The following is a 22,315-nucleotide window of genomic DNA, read 5'->3' on the forward strand; positions in this document are numbered from 1 at the left end:
TTGCTAGGAGCTGGGAACTAGGAAAGGAATAGCAGTAAGTTTTCAAAAGCACGGAGGCACTTCTCCAGCCTCCAGGCTCTCGTTAGTGTGTGAATTGATGATTTGTATTCTCGGGACACGGCCTCTTGGCCACTTGTCCCTCTGATTACCCCATTACAAAGGGGGAAGTGGAAAGAGTTTGAACAAATCCCTGCATACTATCACCTGGTGCTGGCACAGACCTAGCACAGCCTCGTCAGGTGAGCTCTGTGTGTGGCATTAACAAAGAGCAGCAACGCACGTCTCCTGGATGCTTCTGGAGCCTAACGCTGTACAGATGCAAAGGCATTCAGAATCCTGAGCAGGGAGGGAGCTGGGTCCAGTGCACTGAGGTACGGGTACCTGGGTCCCATCTGTGAGATGGAGGTGCACACGCTGAGCCTCAGACTCAGCACTGGGGTTTCCTTCTCCGTATAAGTGGGTTATGGAAATTTAGAGAGTGGAAGCTGCTCCTTGGAGTGAGGGTGTGCTGGTCATTTTCTAAAGGAGGTACAGTTCCAGCTGGGTCTTAATGCTTTCTAAAAATCGAGATACAGTCTGATGTAACCCAGGCTAGCCTGTTCACACACTGTGTAGTAGAGGATAACCTTGAACTCCCAACCCTGATGTGTGTCCCTTCGCAGGAACAGCATAGGCTCTTAAGTCCCGAGCCATTCCTTCCTCTGCTGATGTCTGTGGAGGCTGGAAGGGATATCTGAGCCACTGGCGTGGCAGGTTTTGGGGAGCTGCCTGATGAGGATGCTGGGCACTGGACCTAGCTGGGTCTCCTGTAGGAGCAGTAAGTGCTTTGATCACTGAGCCATCTCTCCAGGTCTGGTCTCACACTAGTTCAGGAAGGGCTTTTATCCCCTGAGCCATCTCCTCTGTCCTCAGTAAGTTTTTTTCTGAGTTCCTACTCTGGCATCAGTCGGGGTAGGGTGAGATGGACAAAGGTCCTCACAGTTATGGAGCTCAGAGTGCCCTCAGACAGAAAGGGACAATCACAGGTATCCTGTGACCCGGCACCTCTAGGTAGCGGATAGCCAGAGACAGGGCCATGTGCTGGTGACGGGAGGAGGGAATGAGGGAGGGACCCTGGAAGACGATGAAGGTCTGAAGGGATCGTCTAGACGGCTACAGTACCTTTGACATGCTTCAGACTCATCTCCCCCCACACCCAGCTTATGAGGTCAAGGACATATTTATGAACCTAGCACATACTGACTGAGCAGCGCTATAAAGCACAGGGGAGCTAGCTTAGGGTCATTCAGCCACAGCGGATCCCCAGGTGAGCTTTATTAATTTCCCCTCAACAGAGTTAGCAGGCCCACAAAATCCGTGTAGGTAGATCCCAAAGACACCTGGGAACACACCGCCGACCTCTCAGGCTCCCACATCAGCGGCATTCCACGCCCGCGTCTTCATTATGGTTGCAATTGTGAGAGCCCCAGGAGCTCTTACTGCAGTCCCACAAACTGTACTCTGACCCCGCACAACTCACATCATCCAACCAGATCTTCCCAGAGCCTGAGACGTGAGAGAGAAAGGAAGGATGTTAATGTAGAAGTCCAGGCCACCTCCCAGCACGTGTGGGAGGCTAGGTGAGCTCTTATTATATCTTGAATATCTCTGGTTCCTCTCTGACCTCAACCGCACAGTGAAAACCTCGTGCAAATATTTACTACTTAATCCACACAGTATGTGTGCACACACAGCCTTCCATCGGCTCCCCGTAAGCTCACCTTCCTCCTGCTGTATCTGTAATGTCTGAGGGACCTAACACAGCCTCTGCCCGACCCCTTCCCTCTGACAGGACCGAAGACAGAGCCCTGGACTGCAGTCAGCTGTGCTCAATGTGTCTGACTATTCAGAGTTTCACAGCCCAGCTAGGAGCTATTGAGAGGCAAGTACAAAACCAGGATTGGCTCAGTGGGTAAGAATGCGTGTTGTAAAATCTCGAGGACCTGAGTTCGGATCTCCGGTACCCACATAAAAGGGCTGCCAGCCTAGCTCTGGGTTCAGTGAGAGACCTTGTCTCAAGGAAACAAGCAGAGAGCGGCCTCTGAGAGAGCTGCAGGTGATTTGGGTGGAGTAAGGCAGGGGACACCCAAGGACCAAAGGGAGATGGCCTTGTGCCCTGTTGTCCACCCAGCGTCTTTGCCAGGGCAGGAGTAGTGGGCTATAAACCTATTTTGTGCGCCGTGGCAGCTTTCTCAAATTGAATATAATAAATCTGGCCTTTTCCCCCTTCCCATGCTTTGCTTTTGTTTTTCTTGAGACAGAGCTCGACTATGTAGCCCGGGATAGCCTCTATGTAGCCCAGGATAGCCTTCATGCTCCATCATACTGTGTTAGTATCCCAAGAGCTGGAGTTAAGAGGTGCCTGCCACCACATCTAACTTTCTATGTCCTCTTTAAAAGATCCTCACAAGGGCTGGGAAGATGGCTCAGTGGGTAAAGTGCTTCCCACTCAAGCAGGAAGCCTTGAGTTTGATTCCAGAATCCATGTCAAAAATCAAAACCAGGATATGGTAGTGTGTGCCTGTAATCTCAGTGCTTAGGGGGTGTCTCCAGACAGCTCCCCAGTGCTCCCTGGTCAGGCAACACAATCAAGTCAGTAGTTTCAGGCCAGTGAGAGACCCTGCCTCATGAAAACAAGGACTGAGAGACAGGGTAAAGGGGGCAGAAGGAGGGAGTGGGGGTGGGGGAGACGAGGTAGTGAGGAAGATGGAGAAATGATAAGGAAAAGAAGGAAAGGAGAGAGAGAAGGATGGAGGTAAACATGGGGAGGAGGGAGAGATGGTTGTCCTCTGTCCTTCATAAACATGTGCACGCACATGCGTGCTCCCACACATGAACAGGCATGGACAGGCATGTGTGTGTACACATTCTCTCTCTCTCTCTCTCTCTCTCTCTCTCTCTCTCTCACACACACACACACACACACACACACACGCACACACACACAGGAGGGTTATCTTCATGGATAAGAGTTCTGGCAGCTACTGATTTGGGTTTCCAGACGTGAAAACAAACAACTCCCTTTGCCATGGCTCCCTCTTCTCCCGCTATTCTCAATGGCCGCAGTTATCCCCACTCCATAAATAATCTTGGCCAAGTGACATCCTGACTCTAAGACGGGATGGACAATGACCCACAGCAGTGACCCAGAGCCTTTTATAGCCTTTGCGGTCACTGCTGGAAATGTGGCAGTGTCCTTCAGAACAGGTGGCTAAGCGGAAAGAGCTTAGTCCAGATCCCAGAGTGGTGGACTGTACTCTACCTGCCGCGAAGCTGCAGGACTTTCCAGTTCCTTCGTTAGCCACAGCCACAGTACATCACTTCACCAGAGGCTGTCACTGTACCACTTGGGCATGCGTAGGAAAACAGTTCCTGGCTGTGGAGTCACTTACCACCTCCGTAGCTGCTCAGTCCCTTCCCGCTGGAGAAACCGAGCATGCGGCAGAAGACGGTGGCATCATTGTTATCCCAGCCATCATCACAAATTGTCCCCCAGACATTGTTATAGAAAATTTCAGCTCGGCCTCTGCTGGTGCCACCCGCGATCCGGACGACTTGGTTGGGTTCACCTGGGTTAAAAACGTATGTGTAAGGTGAGGCAAATGGTGGTCGGTACTGATGTGGTTTTTCTGCTGCTCTTAAAAGTTCTACAGCTATGAGGACAAACAGGCCCATGTCACCAGAGCTTTGGAGAACCCCCTCAGCACCAGCACTTCCTTGTATATCGCTCTCCTGCATCCTGCTTTAGAGGGAACAAGGCACAGGGGCAGAGGCCTCTGTGCAATCCTGTCTTGCCATGTGTGGTGGAAAGGAAAAAAATGATAAGGGGAACAAAAGTAGGGAGAAGAGGAAGAGACGAGGTAGTGAGGAAGATGGAGAAATGATGAGAAAAAGGAGAAAAGGAGAGAGTGAAGAAGGATGGAGGTAAACATGGGGAGGATGGAGAGATGGAGGGGGGAGAGGTGAAAGGGGAGGAGGGAGAGATGAAGGGGGAGGAAGGAGAGGTGGAAGGAAAGAAGGGAGAGGTGCAATGGGGAGGAGGGAGAGATGGAAGGGGAAGAGGGAGAGATGAAGGGGGAGGATAGAGAGATGGAAGGAGAGGAGGGAGAGATGGAAGGGGAGGAGGGAGAGATGGAAGGGAAGGAGTGAGAGATGAAGAGGGGAGGAGGAATGGAGGAAGAAGGGGAGAGGTGAAAAAAGAGGGAGAGATCGAAGGAGGAGGAGGGAGAGATGGAAGAAGAGGAGGGAGAGATGGAAGGGGAGGAGGGAGAGGGGCAAAGAGGAGGAGGGAGAGATGGAAGGGGACAAGGAAGATATAAAAGGGGAGGAGGGAGAGATGAAGAGGGGAGATGGAGAGGGGAGGAGGGGGAGATGAAACAGGAAGGGAGCAGGAGGTAAGGGGATACGAACAAGGAGGGGAAGAGGCAGAAAAGATGGAGTGTAAAGGCAGGGTGGGGTGCTGCTTAGGCCTCTGACCACAAACTGGCTCAGACTATATGTGAAGAATGTTCCAGGGACATAAACTCTACCCCCTAACACATGACGCTGAATTGTCTCTAAAAGATAAATAAAAGATAATAAAGGCATCAATTACCTTTTTGACCTTTTTCTCCCTTTTGTCCTTGCTGGCCAGAAGAGCCTGTCATGAAGATAAAAAACACACACTTTGATCCAAGGCCTTCCTCACCCCATTTCCCCACATCAGAACACTTAGAGGGACGAGGGCTCAGTTTCTCTGCTGAGATCTGAGGATCTCTGGGGATAGCCATCTATGCACCAGAATAAGAGGAAGCAGGCCTCATATGGACCAAAGGGTAGGAGTTAGGCTAACAAGAGAGACTCGGTAAGCAACAAAGCTTATGGGAAGACCTATTTGGCTGTGGTGCTGCCTGAGGCAGAACACAGAAGGGAAAGCTATCTGCTTCCTGGGGAAACCTGATGATGCTTTCCCAATATAATTCCTAGCATGTAACTTGGAAACTCAGTAAAGACACCTTCTGCAGCCTGGTTCTGAAGACCCATAACCTGTAAGTCAATGACAAAAGCACCACCTACCTTTCACCCCAGGCTCTCCCTTTAGACCGGTTCGTCCAGGCTCTCCTTTAGGACCTGCCAGCCCAGGGCTTCCAGTGTCTCCCTTTCTGCCTACAAGGCCTGAGAGGAGATAGTTAGCCACATAGATGCCCCACTCTGCTTCCTAGGGGGACACAAGGGCCTTTCTGCTTAGGATACAAATGACCCTGGACTATCAAATTCCTCAGTAAAGGGCTATGTAAGCCTGTGGCCAAGGGTTTGGTCCAACAGGGGGCTGTTCTAGTTATCTGGTCTCCCATGTTAATCCCATCAGGAATGCACAGGAGGATATTGCTGGTAGAGTCCTTAGAAGATGAGATAATTATGTAGAAGTTTTAGTCTGTGGTAATTTCTTAGAGTGTTTCTAGGTCCCTATGTCTGATTAGTAAATTAAGACTGTAGTAGAATATGTAGCTCACATGGAAGAGAAAACACTCCAGAAGTCTGCCCACATCCTATTTTAGACTTGCTTTGACAAAGGTATAGTTTGAACACACCCTACTAAGGTTCTTGTGTTGGAAGACTGAGCCTCAGGCAAGAGGTGTTAAGAGGATATGGTCATGGTGGGTAATTCTCCAGGTCATGTGGGGGTTCTATCTGCAGAAGAGTCTGGGATCTTGCTTCTCTGGCTTCCTGTCATTCTGAGCTCTCACTGATAGATGGTTCAGATGGATAGATGGGAAGAGAATTCCAATTTTCTCAGCTTGCTGGCTGGCTCAATAAACTTCAGTCTGCTTAAAAATTCAGTTACAGAACTTGGGGGTAGGGGCAGAAGCAAGAAGATCTCTGAGTTTGAGGTCAACATGCTCTTTATAGGAAGTTTCTAGTCTAGTCAGGGCTACATAGTGACACTCTATCTCAAAAAACCAACCAACCAATCAACCAACCAACCAACCAACCAATCAACCAACCAACCAACCAACCAACCAACCAACCAACCAACCCAAACCAAACCACCCAAACAAACTAGATTCTATTCTTATTTTTGCTCATTGGAGTTTATGTCATTTTGGGCCATGCCTCTATTATGACACCACCTATAACATGGCTTTTATTAAGGCTGAGTGTAAACCAGCACCATGCCCCTGATCTTACACTTACTTGTTCCTTTGTAAAGTAAACTGCTTTGGGTGTGGTGGAGATGGTGATAGTGAAGGAAAAGGAAGAGGAGGAGGAGAAAAAGGAGATGGAAAGGAGATAGAAGATGAGGAAGAAGAGAAGAGAAGGAGGAGGAAGAGAGGAGGAGGAGAGGAGGAGGAGGAGGAGAAGGAGAAGAAGAAGGAGGAGAAGGAGAAGAAGAAGAAGAAGAAGAAGAAGAAGAAGAAGAAGAAGAAGAAGAAGAAGAAGAAGAAGAAGAAGAAGAAGAAGAAGAAGAAGAAGAAGAAGAATTCCTAATGAGAAATAGCAGCAGTGGAGAAGAGGGACTTGGGAACCAGGAAGGATAAAACAAAGCAAGTCAGAGATTGGGTAGCCTTAACCCCTAAGGAGAGACAGGGTGCATCCAGATCTTTTGGTGATAGCATGGCCTGGCACCTCTGCATACGTTATTCATCCTCCTTGGACTCTGACTCACTTTCTCTTCATTTTGGGATACTGAGGCCCTGCCATTTAACCCAGATCATCTAGGGAAGGAATAGAGGCTTGGGTGGCAAACCTCAGTCTCTGCCTCAACTCTGAGGGTAAGGTCACAGTGTTCAAAGTCAATAAGGCTTAGTTCCACACACACAGGTCTCTCAGTCACCATCCCAAAAAATTAAAATGAAGTCAGCCCTTTACCTGGGACTCCTGATTCTCCTTTAGTGCCTTTCTGTCCTTGAAATCCTAAAATGGAGACACAGGGAAGGGGGGGGAGAATAATAAAACTCAGATATTAGACACTTTTAATCTTAGACAGCCTCTCCCTTTGTCTGATTAATGCAGACAGAAGGGTACAGCGGTTCTCTGTGATTGCTTCAACCCTCATGATGGGGTGGAAGGGGAGACAGGCTGCGGTCAGATGAAGATATGGGCGTGTTTCAGTGAAATGCTGACGACGTGCTGGGTGGAAGTCTGAGGTACGCAGATTCCAGATGCCCTGGCCAGCCTTCCCTGTCTGGACACCATTGACCTGATTTGACCTTAAATCCATCCCGTGTCCTTATTGTTTCATGAGATTTTCAGAAGATAGATCAGAAATATTATTTATTTATTTATTTATTTATTTATTTATTTATTTATTTATTTATTACCTAAATGTTTTATTCAACAATATTATTGATCAGTATTTTTCAACCAGAAATATTTTATAAAGGAACATTTCTGTTCCAGAGATTGTGCAGTAGCCACCCAGATCCTTGGGGGTTATCACCTGTAGTAGATGCGCCATTAATGATTTGTTTTTGTGTGAGGGAGTGTAGAGGACAGGGGACACGGGAGGTTGTCTGTCTCTGTGAGAGGGGTCGGGGGAGCAGGACAAAGGACAACTTTTGGAAGTCAGTTCTCTTTCCATCTTGTGGGTCCTGAGTATAAGACTCAGGATGTCTAGTCCAGTCGCAAACTAAATTACCCATGAACCATCTCACTTTGCCCTCCTTCCCTGCTTTAACCCATCCTCTCCTCTCAGTCACTGCTTTATGAATCCTAACTTTTCATAGAAGACCCATTGTCTCTAGCACCCTTTAGGCATCCCCACGGTGGCTCATGATCTGTTCCTTTAGAATTTTAAGGATCCATACCGGTTTCTTTCAGATAAGTGGGACTCCCTCAGACAGTTCTACAAACCCGGGTGGGTGGGTGCAAGCTAACTGTGGGCCATTGAGAAAGAGTAGATGATAAAACAGCTCCTTGTGTGTGACAGGTTTCACATTGGTGATATGGGTCAGTCTTACCACAAACACACCAGTGTAGAGCCATCACCTCCTTGTCATGGCCTGAGGAGAGCTCCTTTCTGACCCTCCCACCACCCTCTTCTCAGTTTCCAGACCTCACACAGTGCCAGCAGGAGGAGAAGAGGGACCTGGGTGCAAGTCCAAGACTGGCCCAGAACTCACAGACTCAGCCATGCACCGACTCTAGCTGGCCACTGAGCATCAGGGATCTTCATCTTCCCAGTGTCGAGATTACAAATGGCTGCCCCCAAGCCCAGCTTGTTTTCACAGCAGTTCTGGGGATTGAACTCAGACCCTCAGATACTTTACCAGCAGAGCTGTCTGTGCAGCCCAGCCTTGTCTTCTGTCATCATCCACTCCCCTGAGGATCCCCACTGGTTCCCCGCTTCAGAGAGGAGCTGTACTGAGGATGCGCAGGAAGGATCTATCCATGGTCCTAAAGGAGGGAACAGCCTGGCTGTTCCCCAGACTCCAGCTCCCGAGGTTGCCCTAGGCTGTCTTTGTCCCATCAGAATGCCCAGCTTGCTTCTTCCTGAAGTCTCCCTTAGCTTGGTCTCAACGACCTCCCAGGTCTCTCCAGGCTCCCCAGAATGATGTCACCATCTAACTTCAACGTGTCTCAGAATCTCCTGCCTGTGGTTTGTGTGGGGCAAGAAAGTGGGTCACTGATGAGAACAATTCCTGTGCAAGCCATGTGCACACGAGTAAGAATCCACGGCACCCATGTAGAAGCCAGGCATGACGGCGCATGGCGGCACATGGCTGTAACCCTGTGCTGGGGAATGGAGATAGGTAGTAAACTTCTCGCTCAGTGACTGACTCTATCTCAAAAATTAATTAATTAATTAATTAATTAATAAGGCAGGAATTGATAGGAAGAGTGACAAGCTCCTCTACTGGCTTCTGCACGTAAGAACGCACGCATGCATGCACGCATGCACGAGTGCTTACACAGAAACATCTTACCAGGTCCACTCAGAGATATTGATTAAGTGGGCTGGGCATGGGAACCCAGGAACACACATTTCTAACAATTCACTGGTCCAGGGCCTCACTAAGACAGCCCTAAGCAAGGGCAGCTTTGATTTTTCATGCGTTACAACCTGTGTTACTCCATATAACAAAAGCACACCTTTGGGATCAGACTCACTGTGCATTAGCAGCCGGTGACAGAGAATTTAGCCTCTCTGAGCCGTTGTGATGTGTATGTGCATATGTATATATGGGCACGTATCTGTGTGTGAATGTCCACATGGAGGCCCAAAGCTGATGTCAAATGCTTTCCTTAATGACCTCCTCTTTATCAAGGCGGAGTCTCTGAACCCAGAGCTAACTGGTTCAGGCTAGTGTAGCTAGCCAGCGTGCCCTGGTGATCTCCTATCTTTGCCTGCTGAAGGCTGGAATTGCAAGTGGCCTCTGTCAGTCTGGCTCTTACATGGATTACGGAGATCTGAACTCAGGTCCTCGTGCTGTGTAACATGCTCTTTAAGACTGAGACACTTCCCAGCCCCATCTCTGCTTCCTGACTGCTGAGCATGGAAGACAAAACTCAAGCAGGGGTTGATAGAGTGTGATGGTAAAGTTTGGAGCACAGGGCGTAGCCCAGGGGCCTATTTAACAGCAAACGGACCTCTCCTTGTTTATAATTAACCCACAGTAATTAAATCCAGGCCAAGCCAGTGCAATGTCATTCCTCTGTCTTCATCTGAATCAGCTAGTTGTTCCACTGAGAGATTCATAGTTTTATTTACAAAATGGGAAACCCAGGGGTTTGAAACCTGGCTTGCTTTATCAAAACTGGACAACTGCCATAGAAGTTCTGGCTTGGGAATTCCCAGCCTCCTGCAGTGAGGATACAAAGGGATGCTGTCTTCAAACATGAGGATGACGTTCAAGTCACATCTGCCACCCTCCCCCTGGATATTCATTCCAGGAACCATCAAATCTAATCTGTGTGGCCCCTCGTTAGCCCACAGAGTTCTGGGAAGTCCCTTCCCCGGAGAGTTCACATAAGCCAGCAGATGTTGCACCAAGGCAAGTTTTGGTCTTGGGTGAGCCACCAACCTAAATGGTGATTATCATACATCATAAATTGAATATAAAATCCATCGTTAATGGATGCTATACTTAACGGGTGACCCATAGGGTTCCACTGAGGGTATTTATGGATGATTAATTGGATGTATACACACAGACACCACATAAAGATGCTCACCAGATACAGGAAGTTCAATGAGCCACAGACTAAGATGTCTGTAATCGTATTTGCATGGTCTTGGGTGTATGATTCTGTGTGTGCAGGTGCATGTATGTATATGTTTTTTTGTGTATGCATTGGTGTGGGGTCTTGTGTGTGTGTGTGTGTGTGTACATGTATACATATGCACATGTACATGGTAGATGGAGGACAAAGCCAAATGTTGCTCCTCAGAAGCTTCCCACTTGTGTTCTGAGATAGCATCTCCCACTCTCCTCAAACTTGCTGAGTGGGCTAAGCTGCCTGACCAGCGAGCCCCAGGGACCCACCCATCTCCGCCTCCATCAAACTGGGATTAAAAGCAAGCCCACTGGTTTATTTTAACATGAGTTCTGGAGATTTACTTCAGGTCCTCATGCTTGCTAGGGAAAAATTAATTCAATAAGCTATCGCTCTAACCCTGGTAAGGGGCTGTAAGCGAGTGTGAGTCTTGAGGGAATCAAAGAATGGAGAAAATGCAGCTGATACCTTAGCCATGGCTCCTAATAGCCTTCAGGAAGGAAACAAAGATCAGATACTCAGAGTTCAAGGCCTGCTAGGATGTACTACTCCACGAGTGAGTGAATAACCAGTTGAAACGGGGATAGACCAGCCTTTGTGTGTGTTAACAGCCTTGCCAAACTTGTTTTACATTGCTCAACCTTACTCTCTGGGAGAGAAAGGGGTCAGGGCAGGGATCCCTTGGACATTCTTGAAGACAGGAGCCTAATTTTTTGGCTCTGTTCTTCATCCTTACAGCACTCCCAACTGGCACTTCCGACTGCCAGGGCTCTCCGAATGACATTTAGAGAGTCCACAGTCTGACTACGGCATCTGCCCATCACCACTAGTGCCCAGTGCAGTGGCCTGAACTTTCTAGGCCAGCTGAACACAATGTAGAAACGTAGCTTCAGATATCAGACTGATTAGTTCAGGGTCTCATCAAGTGACCCACACTTATGAGAGGTCATGTGACACAGACAAACCTAGGAAGTTTTTTATAATCCAGACTGTAAAATAGAATGACTCTGTTAGTCTATATGACAGGATAGAATGACTCTCTGTTAGTTTATATGACAGAATCTGAAAAAGAACGTCTTTGTGATGCGACTTTCAGACGATCCCCTAGATTCACTGTATATGGAGAGCTTCTGCTAGGCTGTACAACGCCTTGTAAACCAGGGAACTTGTGCTCAAGGGGTCATAATGGAGGAAACTACTTTCCTTTATCAGGAGCCTCCAAAGCCAGAAGACAGGAGAATCTGTGCCTCTTGTGGGATGCTGAGAGGCAATCCTCCTTCCTGTCTATCCGTAGAACCCAGCAACCCTGCCTTTCACCCCTGCACACTCACTTACCTGTGTCCCCCTTGCTTCCTTTCACACCTGCAGCCCCTGGATTCCCAGCAATCCCTGGGGGTCCTAGAAGACAGACAGCACATGGGCATAAGAGTTAGAATGGATGGATGCTGGGATACCATTCCCAATGCAGGGATAAAGAATAAGGTTCCTCACCTGGTGGCCCAGTAAGACCAGTGCGTCCTGGCTCACCCTTGGCACCTGAAGGTCCTGGTGCACCTGGAGAGCCTGGAACACCCTGCAGTCCAGGTTTTCCTGAAACGTAAGGGGCAATGGCAGGGTTAGGGGGTCAGTGGTACAAGGGCAGGCTCCCTATCCTCTGTGACATACATCTGCTGACACCAGCCTCCACCACCTTTAGGATTCATCTATTGCACTGTGGGTGAGAGAGAAACAATGCTGTAAGCTCCATTTCCTCCATCACAGCTGTGGAATCTAAGATGACGGACAGATTGTGAACTTTAAGTGGAATCACCCAACTCTGCCCCTCAGCAGCCCAGGAGGGAGACAGGTAAAGTCTGTTTTCATTAGAGCCTGCCCCCTCTACCAACGGACTGTTTGTTTATGGTATAGTCAGGTTCCTAAGCTCCTGGAGTTCTCTGGGTTAACACCACGATGAGATGAAACCTGCATGGTGGTACACTCCTGAGATCCCAGCACAGGGAGCTGGAGGCAGGAGATTCAGATATTCAAAGTCATCTTTAGATAAATAATGAGGTTTAGGCTAGCCTGGGCTATATGAAACCCTGCAAGAACAAAAGAAGAAAAGAAAAAAAGAGAAGAAATTAAAGAAAGAAAAAAGGAAGGAAGAAGAGGAGGAAGGGAAAGAGGGATGGAAGAAGATAATTGGAGATTTTCCCTACTTGGCTCTTCCTGGGGACCACAGCCAATCTGCCCAGATGCCCACAGCTCCTACCTTGGTCGCCTTTGGCTCCAGGAGATCCAGGCAAACCTGCAAAGGACAGGACTCATAAGAAGCTTGTTGGCTCTTAACTGGCTCAGCTACCAGAGAGAAGGGCGATACCTTCAGGTCTGTGGCCCCACAGTGCAACCTCTTACCTGGGAGGCCTGGTTTTCCGGCATCTCCTTTGTCTCCCTGGGCTCCAGGGGACCCCATAACCCCTGTGTCTCCCTTCATGCCCATGTCCCCTTTGTTTCCTTTAACAAACAAACAAAAAAAAAGAAATCGAGGTTGGACATGGGAGGAGGGTAAAACAGCTCCACTTAGGCATTTCCTGTCTTACCCAAATTCCAAATTAGAATGTCCTGTGCCTGCCTGCCAGGGAAGCTCTCCAGGAAGGAGCTCCTTCCCCAGACACAGGACACAGACTCATAACAGATTGGCCAGGTGACTGGATACCAGTAATGCTGGGTTTCCAGGACCCTGGTCAGAACCCTTACCTCGAGGAGAAGAGTCATAGCCTGGGGTCACCCAGTACCTTGGGGGCTCATTTTCCTGTGTACATTAGGGGATTATCTTTTGTAACCTCTCGGACTGAAATCTGAACGTTCTAGAAAACATCTCCCGGATTCCGAGAATAGCAAAGGTCACTGAGAGCGAGAAAAGTGCAGTAATTTCTGTGCCCGGCAGCGGTGCAGACACGGGCTTCCCTGGCAACCAAGATTCCAAAATTTCCACTTGTCATCAGCATTCTGAGCGCATCCAGCTAGTCCTCTCCTGAGTCCTCTGTCTCTTCCTCCTCTGTTCTCTTAGTACCTGGTGCATATCAATTGAGAGCGGCCTCCTTCCTGAAGGGCAGGCCAGCTGGGAAGGGGCTGCACAGTGGGCTTGTTTGGTATTAGCTACTCCGGGAGACACTAAGGTCACACTGTCAACTGGTTGTAGACACTCAGTTTGGTTCCCGGTGGGACCAACACAGGGCAAGGTCTTAAAGAGGACTGTCACCCCAAAGCAACCTTTTCTACCTTCTACTAGAAAGCTGGCAGAATTTAGTAAAAGGAACTTATGGCTCTGTTCTCAAATATTGAAATGTCCTGATATATATATATATATATATATATATATATATATATATATATATATATATATATATATATATATATATATATATATATATATATATATATACCTGTTTATGCTCAAGTGTGTGGGTGAAGAGTTATGTGTGGGTGAACATTTATGTGTGGGTGTTCATGGACATAAGTTTGCAAATCAGAGAGCCCTGGGTGCTGTTTCTCAGTTGCTCTCTACTTTGTTTTGTTTTGGAAGTGGGGTACTTCACCTGCTTTGCAACTCAACAGACAGTCTGTCCAACTCGTCCAAGGTATCTGCCTGTCACTGCCTCCCTGGCACTGGGATCATAAGCAAGTGTGACCATGCCTGGCCTTTCCACATAGGTTCTGGGATCAAACCTGTGTTCTGATACTCAAATACGTCACCAAATGAGCCATCTCTTCAGACTTCTATTCTGGTTTGTTTGTTTGTTTTTGACAAGGGTCTGGGAGAGGACTTAGGCACCATGCCAAGGTTCTTCCAGATCCCTTCAGAATGGGGACACAATTAAGTAGTGAAAGATTCTGAAGAAGACAGCAAGCAAGAACCAGCCTCCCTGGGTCTGAGCGAGTTAGGCTAGCTCGAGGCTTTGGAGGGAGGCTAGCCGACTCAGGATATAAGAAACGAATGCTTTCCGGGGCTAGGGAGATGTCTCAGTGAATAACCCTGCTGAATAAGCCTGAGGTGCCGGGTTTGAATCTTAGCACTCATGCAAAAAGCCAGGCATGGTAACACATGCTTGTAATCCTACAGTACCAAAGGTCAAGGCAGGAGGATCCCTGGGGCTTGCTGCTCAGCCAGGAAATGAGCGCCTGGTGCAGTGAGAAACCCTACCTCAGGAAACGAGCCATAATGAGAATGTACTGTACAAAAAACTATTTTAAATAAAAACAAACCAGCAATGCATATGCAATCATGTGTACATGCATACATATCACATACCATACACACATTTAAACATGCATGCATATCACATACCATACACACATTTAAACATGCATGCATATCACATACCATATACACATTTAAACATGCATGCATATCACATACCATACACACATTAAACATGCATGCAACCACATGGTGGCTCACAGCCATCTGCGATGGGATCCGATGCCCTCTTCTGGTGTGTCTGAAGACAGCTACAGTGAAAGTATATACAATAAATAAATACATAGAAAAATCTTTGAATAATATAAATATCACACTGTAACTCACAGACATGGGTGGTTATGCATCAATTGAAATTAATTAGCTAATTTTTCAAAAGAACTAGAGTACAGTTAAGGCTTCTCTTAAACAGCTGGGCATGCCGTTCTTGAGCCAAGTCCTGTTTTCAGCCAGAATGACTAGACTTTCTGCTCCCCCAGGCTTCACTGTGAATGCCAACACCCCAACACAACCCTTACCTGGAAGGCCTAGGTCCCCTTTGTCTCCCTTGGTGCCATGCTCCCCCTTGGGGCCAGTGAGACCTTTGTCACCTTTGCTGCCCTTCTCCCCTTGAGGTCCTGGAGCACCTGGGATGAGAACAGAGGTGAACACCATTGTCCTACTGAGGATGGACCCCTGCAGAACGAAGCAGAGTGTGGGAGATGGGGTCTCCAGGGAAGACCTAGGGCACACGTTCATCTCTTGGAGACTTGGGGAAAGGGGAGTAGGAAGGCATTCACCGTCAGGTGCCAGGATGGGGTTATAGAGAGAACTCATGGGGACAGTTGCCCCAGGGGCATTGACAATGAGATTGGCCTTCCCAGCAGAGGGAGCCCAAGTTACCAGTTGCTCCTTGCTTCCCCGGCGCACCCGTGACTCCCTGAAGGCCTGTGAGAAGAGAAGGAGGACTCAGTCACTGTGTTCTTTAGTTAGCTGACATTCTGGGGGCCCGAGGTATCCAAGAATAGGAGCCCTCCACCCTATACACAAATGCACAATCAAACATTCATGGTAGAGTCCCAGGCTTGGGCCAGTGCATAGCCGTGGAAGAAAACTCTAGAACAAGGCAAGTGGGTTTGAATCATGGCTGCCTCTCCAAGCACAGTAGATGACTTTGGAAAAGACACCTCAGAACCCCTTGTCACAATGCTGTCATCTGTAAAATGAGGCTGGTGAAGGCTGGGCTCTCTGCAGGTATCTCACTAGTGATCCTGTGCCCAGGACATAAATGGAGTTGGCAAACAGTGGCTCCTTCCTAGGACACCGGACCAGCTGAAAGGACATGCAGGTTTCATCCTGAAGTGCAGGCCATTCCGGGAGGAAGGGGGAGGACCTGGGCAGGACAGTGAGCATGAGGAGACATGGGGAGATCCCAGGGGGTGGGTGGGAAAGGAAGAGGGAGAGAGGCTGCCAAGCCAGGTGTGGAGAAAAGCTTGCTGGTTGCCCAAGCCCCAGCTTTTTGTGGCGATGCCAGCTGCTCTGGGCTTACGGTCTCCATCACAGACACTTTGCCCCCCATTAGGTTTGTGGGTTCCAGAAGTATGAGTGAGTATTAGGGGGTTAGTAAAACTGCCCAGCTTTCTCCTGCTCTCTGCTGGAGCCACAGAAGACTGAGCCCCCAGACTGTGCCTGTAGGAATGCACTGTATCTGTCCTTCCATCTCTGGGATCTGGGGAACCTACTTAAAGCCTCTGAGTTGCAAGAGGAGAGACTAGATCCCCTCTGAGCGGCCTGCCTACTGTGTGAGTGTGTGTATGAGACTGTTTGTGTATAGGCCATGTGAGTATCTGCAAGTGCACATGTGTGAGCATGAGTATGCTGTAAGTGTGAGCACTGGAGCATGTGCAGAAGCTTATATGCGTGCTTGAGTGTGTGAGCACCCGAGAGCAAGGCTGCATGTGTGCATAAATGTGTGCTCGTGCGCATGTGCATGAATATGTGAGTGTGTATTGCCATGATTATGTGTATTGTGAGAAAGTATGGATGCCAAAATGTGTGCTCATACATGTATGTGAGTGTATGGTGTGAGTATTCGTGTGTGCACACACATGTGCATGAGTGTGTGGCCCTGTGTGTGTGGTGTGAGTGTAAGGATGCATGCATGGGAAGGCACCAGTGTTCATATGTGTGCATAAGTGAATGTGGGGCTGTGTCTGTGTGTGTAGCATATGAGTGTGAAGACACAATGTGTGTAGACATGTGCTTATAAATGTGTGTGTGTGTGTGTGTGTGTGTGTGTGTGAGCATGTGGTGATGCAGTGGGTAAGCATGAGTGTCTATGCACGCTCCTCACCACACTATAATCTTCCTTTCTGATTTTTAAAGCCTTTTGGAAGAAGCCCTGCCTTGATAGAGAACAATGGGTTCCCGGGGATCCTAGTAACTGCCTTCCTAACGGAGCCAGTTCCTAGAAGTAGCTTTCTCTGCTCACCAGTTCTGGCTGGTGGCTGCTGGGGCTTTCTGTGGGGAAGGGCGGGCAAGCCTGCTGGTTTGTTTACTTCCCCTTTTATCTAGACCAGCTGGTTCTGCTCCTGCCTCTTAAAAAGGTCTTAGGATTCTGCCTCGTGCAGCAGACTGAATTATGGGGTATTGGGGGAGCTCTGTGAAAGTCACGGTCCTAAGCTTTTGTCTCCAGAGACAGAAGTAGGGGAGAGAGAGTGCTCTGATTCTGCTACTCTGGCAGAGCTGTGTGTGTGGGGCTGGACAGGTCTCAGCCCCAGCCTGAAACACGGAAACCTAATGCAATGGTGGATCTTCAGAATTATCTAGAAGCCGGTATGGTGATGCATGCCTGCCATCACAGCACTCAGGAGGCTGAGGCAGGAGGATTGAGCGTTCAAGGAAAGTCTGGGCTACTATTGGGTTCAAAGAAACCCAAAGCAGTGGGCTGGGATGATAGTTTTCTTGGTAAAGGGCTCCCTTTTCAAGCATGAGGACTTGAGTTTAACCCCCGAAACCCATGTAAAGCAGCTAGGCGTGCCAGTGTGTGCTTGTAGTCTCAATACGGAGGAGGCAGAGGCAGGTGGATTACTGGGACTCACTGGTTAGCTACCTAGTTTATTTGATAAGTTACAGGCCAGTGTAACTAACCTTGTCATGAAGCAAAAACAAAGCTAAAAATAAACACAAAGACAAAAACCAAGATGAGCAATACCGGAAGAATGACCATCAAGGTTGAGTCTGGCTTCTATGTGGGCACATGTGTACGAGGACACAATACATACTTGCACATACACAACACACGTGTGCACCCTTGCACAGAGAGGGATGGGAGGGCAATGCATAACATGAAAAATGCCCAACAAAAGTCTCAGCTGCATTTTATGTAAAAAGAAACTGAGGGTCGTGATGGGGGAGAGAAGACCACAGGCACATCCGGTCCCCCATGGAGCTGCACAGGTTTGCAGTCCTTAGCAGAAACGGTTCAACTGTGATGTCCACGGCCTACAATCTGTCCAGGCTGAGGTACCACTGAGCAATAGTACTGTTTGTGAACTCCTCCCCCCTCACCTCTGAGCCCACCCCAGCTCGCATACAAGCTGCCTCCCCTTGTGCAGGCCTGCCCCACAGGGTTTAGACTCTGGTGTAGGTCCTTGTCACGGAGAAAGCCCACTGTATGTTCCTGTGATACCTACTCACCTGCCTCTCCCTTGGTGCCTGGTGGGCCCTGGGGTCCTCGGACACCTGGAGACGTTAGGGTTAAAACAGGAGGTTAGGAACCCATGGGAAGATAATAAGAGAACTTGCAGCTGTCAGGGTGTGTGACAGATACGTTGAGCAGCTAAGAGGAAGGTCAGGACTGGGAGAACCAGAGCCAACTCAGCTGGCCTCAGCAGGACCTGGGTCACCTTCCCCAAATCTTTCCTTAAAGTTCCTACGAAAGGCACCATTGCCCTTTCCCCTAATGAACTCAACTCCGCAAGTCAGTACACCTTTAAAAGAGTTTCTACAGTTCGGTACAATAGAATGAATTGTGGCTACGCCTCCACCCTCAGCACTGAGAGATGGCTCAGCAATTAAGATGCTCTTGCCAAGGACCTGAGTTCAGTTTACAGCACAAAGGCCTGTGTCCACAGCTCCCAGGGATAAGCTTTTGCATAGCACAGGAAAAGGGATGCCCTGAAGCATTCATGGCACAAAGGGATAAATAATGGACAGGGCGTAAGTCCATACATAGGTGCGGGCCAGCTGCTGGTGCCCACGGCTGGACAGCACTCTGCTCTTGGGGGTATGTTTTATTTGACATTTATAGTTTGGCGGGAGAAGGCTATCATTTGGCTCAGGGGAAGGCAGAGGTCCTGAGGTGGGTGTCTCACTCGGGCAGGGGTAGAGAGGTGGTCCCATGAAGGAGGCAGCGTATGGACTGACCAGATCATTGGAAGGTGAGCTTAGAAAATCCACAGAAGGCTCCCAGCTAAGGAGTCTTCCAGCGAAGGTTCTAGATAAGGACAGAATGGGTCAGACTGGAAGTGAACCTACCTGGGGAACCTCGTTCACCCTTCATCCCGAACAACTCTGCAAGGGAAGGAGAGAAGGTTGCAGACTGAGCCAGGGTGTAGAGTGACGCTTTATTTTGTTCTGTGTCCCCACAGAGAACTCACAGATTCTGCACTGGGAGGTTGAGGACCCATGGGTCTTCTAGCCTTGAAAGTTTGAACAATAACACCTCAATGTGTTCTTAAGCTTAGAGAGACCAGGAACCATATCCCCCCAGAAGTTGTGGAGGTACAGAAATACTTAGGTTGCCAGACTACATCAGCATTGCCCTAAACCCATCTGGGTTGGTCAAAATGGCTGTCTTTGCAGGCTGGGAGTGTACAGTTGCTAAGGTGTTCAGCCAGCATGCATGGAAACCCTGGGTTTCCTCCCCAGAACCCCAGAAACCGGGTGTGGTGGTACCTGGATTTTGAGTGAGGTTGTTGACCTGCTGACGTAGTTGCTCCTGGCTGGTGTAGACCCAGCTGAGCTGGGCCTGCAAGGTTTGCATCCCCTGTGCTCCTGGTACCATGTGTGTTTTGGGACGAGCCCACTGTAGGAAGAAGACTGACTTGTCCTCAGCGGCCAGTGTTCCATTGCCACAGGACATATCTAGGATCTGGAGCTGCTCCTGCAGATTGAGCACTGAAACCCACAACGTCATTTAGGGGCCCCATTGAAGTCTGAGACATTGGGGCAGGTGCCTGATAGTCTGTGTAACACGTACATGTCTTCTATAGGGCATGGAGTTTCAAACACAAATTCTGTGCATTGTGGGGAAAAGAAACAGAATGAACTCCCCATATAAGATCCTTGGGACCTGCTGGCCAGCCAACCTAGCCATTTGGTAAAGTTCGGGCCAGAAAGAGACGGTCTCAAAATGGACAATACATCTGAAATGGCTTTCATATGCACACACCACACACACACACACACACACACACACACACACACACACACACACACACCCTCTTCACTTTTCACTCCTCCATTACCTTCGTGGTTCTAACCACCCTGCCCTAGCAGGAAGGCAGCAGTATTCTCAAGATGCCTCTAGTCAGTCTGAACTTTACATCGGGACCAGGACTAGGAGCACCTCACCTTGAGTCAGCAGCAGTGCAGTGCCTGCCGTGAGCAGGATCAGGTGAATAGCCATGGCTGCCATGCAGAAGGCCCCCCCATTTCTCTTCTTGGGCACTGGATCTGGAATAAAAGAAGAGAAATGAGACTTCACAGAGAAGGAGCCGGCCTGTGCCAGGCCATGTGCAGGGGAGCAGGAAACTCCTTGGAAAGTAGGAAGGGCATCCAGATTGATCCAGATCGTTCTTGTTCCTGTTTTAGCCACAAAGCAAGAAGTTTGTTTATATGTGTGTGTGTGTGTGTGTGTGTGTGTGTGTGTGTGTGTGTGTGTGTGTATGTAGAGGAAGAGACAAGCAGATCTCCAAGGCTTGCTGGCCAGCCAGCCAGACTAGCCTTCTTCATGAGCTCCGGCCAGTAAGAGATGCTTCCTTTAAAGAAAAGAAGAAAGAAGAAGGAGGAGTTGGAGAAGAGGAGGAGGAACAAGGGTGGGAAGGGGAAGAAAGGGGAAGAAAGAGATGGGGAAGTGAGGGAAGAGAAAGGGAGGGGAAGGGAGAGGAAAGAGGAAGAGAGGAAGGGGGTAAGGGGAGGAAATAGGAAGGAAAGGGAGAGGAAGGGGAGGGAAGAGGGGGGAAGCTGGCAAGCACCCATGAAATGCCACCTGAGGTTGAGTGCTCCCGTGCCCACTTATATATAACCAGATGCATAGATCTTGTTCAGACCTGAACAGGAATGTGACACCTGGTCTGTGTTGGAGTCACCAATGATTACACAAAGAATCACTGAAGCTGCAGCTTGCATTTACACAGTCTGGGAGGGCTGAAGAGGCTGTTCCTGTTTCCTAAACACTCCGTGAGTCTCAGAGAAATGAGTAACTCACTAGTACATAAGATGCAGGAGTGCAGTTCCTGTCTTTCCCTCCTTGGTCTATGGTTCTGTGAGTGTGTGTGTGTGTGTGTGTGTGTGTGTTCATGCACGTGTATGCATGTTCATGCATATGTGTGATTGTCTCTCTGTGTATGTGAGTATGCATGTGAACATATTTGTGTATATGTACATGAAGCTGTGTGTGCATGCAAAATGTGTTTGGCACAAGCTATTAAACAGAGAAACAACAAAGAGAGATTCATGGCCTTGCCTTAGCTCTGTAAGGTCCCAGCCTGCTGGGGTGTGCATTGTGAACATTCAGAGGTGTGCCTTTGCTATTGTCCCTTCTGTGCTCATAGACACATACATATGCGGTGCTCCAGAGCCACACAAAGGTATCAAAAATACAGAGATTACTGATTTTCTTATATGTGTGTGTGTGTGTGTGTGTGTGTGTGTGTGTGTGTGTGTGTGTAATTTGTATAGAAGCCACACACTCCTGTTTGAGAGGTGACATGCAATGGATAAGAAAGGGAACTATACCAAAGTCCCAGGCATCAGAGGTCATGGTGGGGACAGTAAGAACATCATTGGAGAAAAGATGAACAGAGAGAGGGTCTCATTTGCCCTGGCTCAGAATGCTTTCAGAATTGAGTCGGGGAAACAAATTAGAGGGTAAAGTCTTGCAAGTGTGGGGACCAGAGTTTGGATCCCCAGAACCCACATAAATGTTAGCCGGGTTTAGTTATCTGCTATGTCAGCACTGGGGAGACAGTGAGCAGCTGCGTCATTGACCTTTGCACTCTGTCTCAGGAAATACAGCATAGAACAGTGAAGGAAGGTGTCAGCACAATGTCCACATACACCTCAAAATGCATCTATACACACGTGAATATGCATACACTCATACACCCCACGCATACTAACACATGCCAAAGGAATTCAGAGTTTCCATGCATCCTAAGACAGGTGTTTAGGAACTGGGACTTGTACTGTGTAGGTATATCCCACTCACTGGACAGACAGGGGAGGGGATGATGGAGTTCTTACGTTCCCATTCGCTAGTTCAGCTCTTTGAAGGTGGAACAAACACAAAGGAAATGTCTTCTCAAAGTGGTTTTGGCTCCTGAGGAAGAACTTCCCTAGTTAAGGGACTAAAAATTCTCTGGTAGGTTGTCTTGGTTGGGGTTTCTAATGCTGTGAGGAGACACCATGACCAAAGCAACTCTTATAAAAGGCAATATTTAATTGGGGCTGGCTTACAGGTTTAGAGGGTCAGTTCATTATCATCAAGGAGAGATCATGGCAGTGTCTGTCCAGGCAGACATGGGGATGGAAGAGCCAAAATTTCTACATCTTAATCCAAAGGCAGACAGGACA

General features: G+C 48.6%; 1 protein-coding gene across 1 annotated transcript in view; it reads right to left on the bottom strand.

Moving 5' to 3' along the window:
• Positions 1–1,408: 1,408 nt before the first annotated feature.
• MARCO (macrophage receptor with collagenous structure) overlaps positions 1,409–22,315 on the bottom strand; it is a gene marked incomplete at its 5' end in the record, with an annotated part of 28,963 nt that continues 8,056 nt past the window's right edge. Inside the window, 15 exons of the mRNA XM_080918139.1 lie at positions 1,409–1,545; positions 3,432–3,608; positions 4,634–4,678; positions 5,095–5,193; positions 6,889–6,933; positions 11,572–11,634; positions 11,728–11,826; positions 12,488–12,523; positions 12,631–12,729; positions 14,995–15,102; positions 15,359–15,403; positions 18,155–18,199; positions 18,995–19,030; positions 19,415–19,636; positions 20,093–20,194. Of these exons, the coding sequence (XP_080774265.1) occupies positions 1,415–1,545; positions 3,432–3,608; positions 4,634–4,678; positions 5,095–5,193; positions 6,889–6,933; positions 11,572–11,634; positions 11,728–11,826; positions 12,488–12,523; positions 12,631–12,729; positions 14,995–15,102; positions 15,359–15,403; positions 18,155–18,199; positions 18,995–19,030; positions 19,415–19,636; positions 20,093–20,194 (1,352 nt within the window). The 3' untranslated portion in view covers positions 1,409–1,414. The remainder of the gene's footprint in view (positions 1,546–3,431; positions 3,609–4,633; positions 4,679–5,094; positions 5,194–6,888; positions 6,934–11,571; positions 11,635–11,727; positions 11,827–12,487; positions 12,524–12,630; positions 12,730–14,994; positions 15,103–15,358; positions 15,404–18,154; positions 18,200–18,994; positions 19,031–19,414; positions 19,637–20,092; positions 20,195–22,315) is intronic.

The sequence above is a fragment of the Micromys minutus genome, assembly GCF_963924665.1.
Source record: "Micromys minutus genome assembly, chromosome: 6".
In the NCBI taxonomy this organism is placed as follows: Eukaryota; Metazoa; Chordata; class Mammalia; order Rodentia; family Muridae; genus Micromys; species Micromys minutus.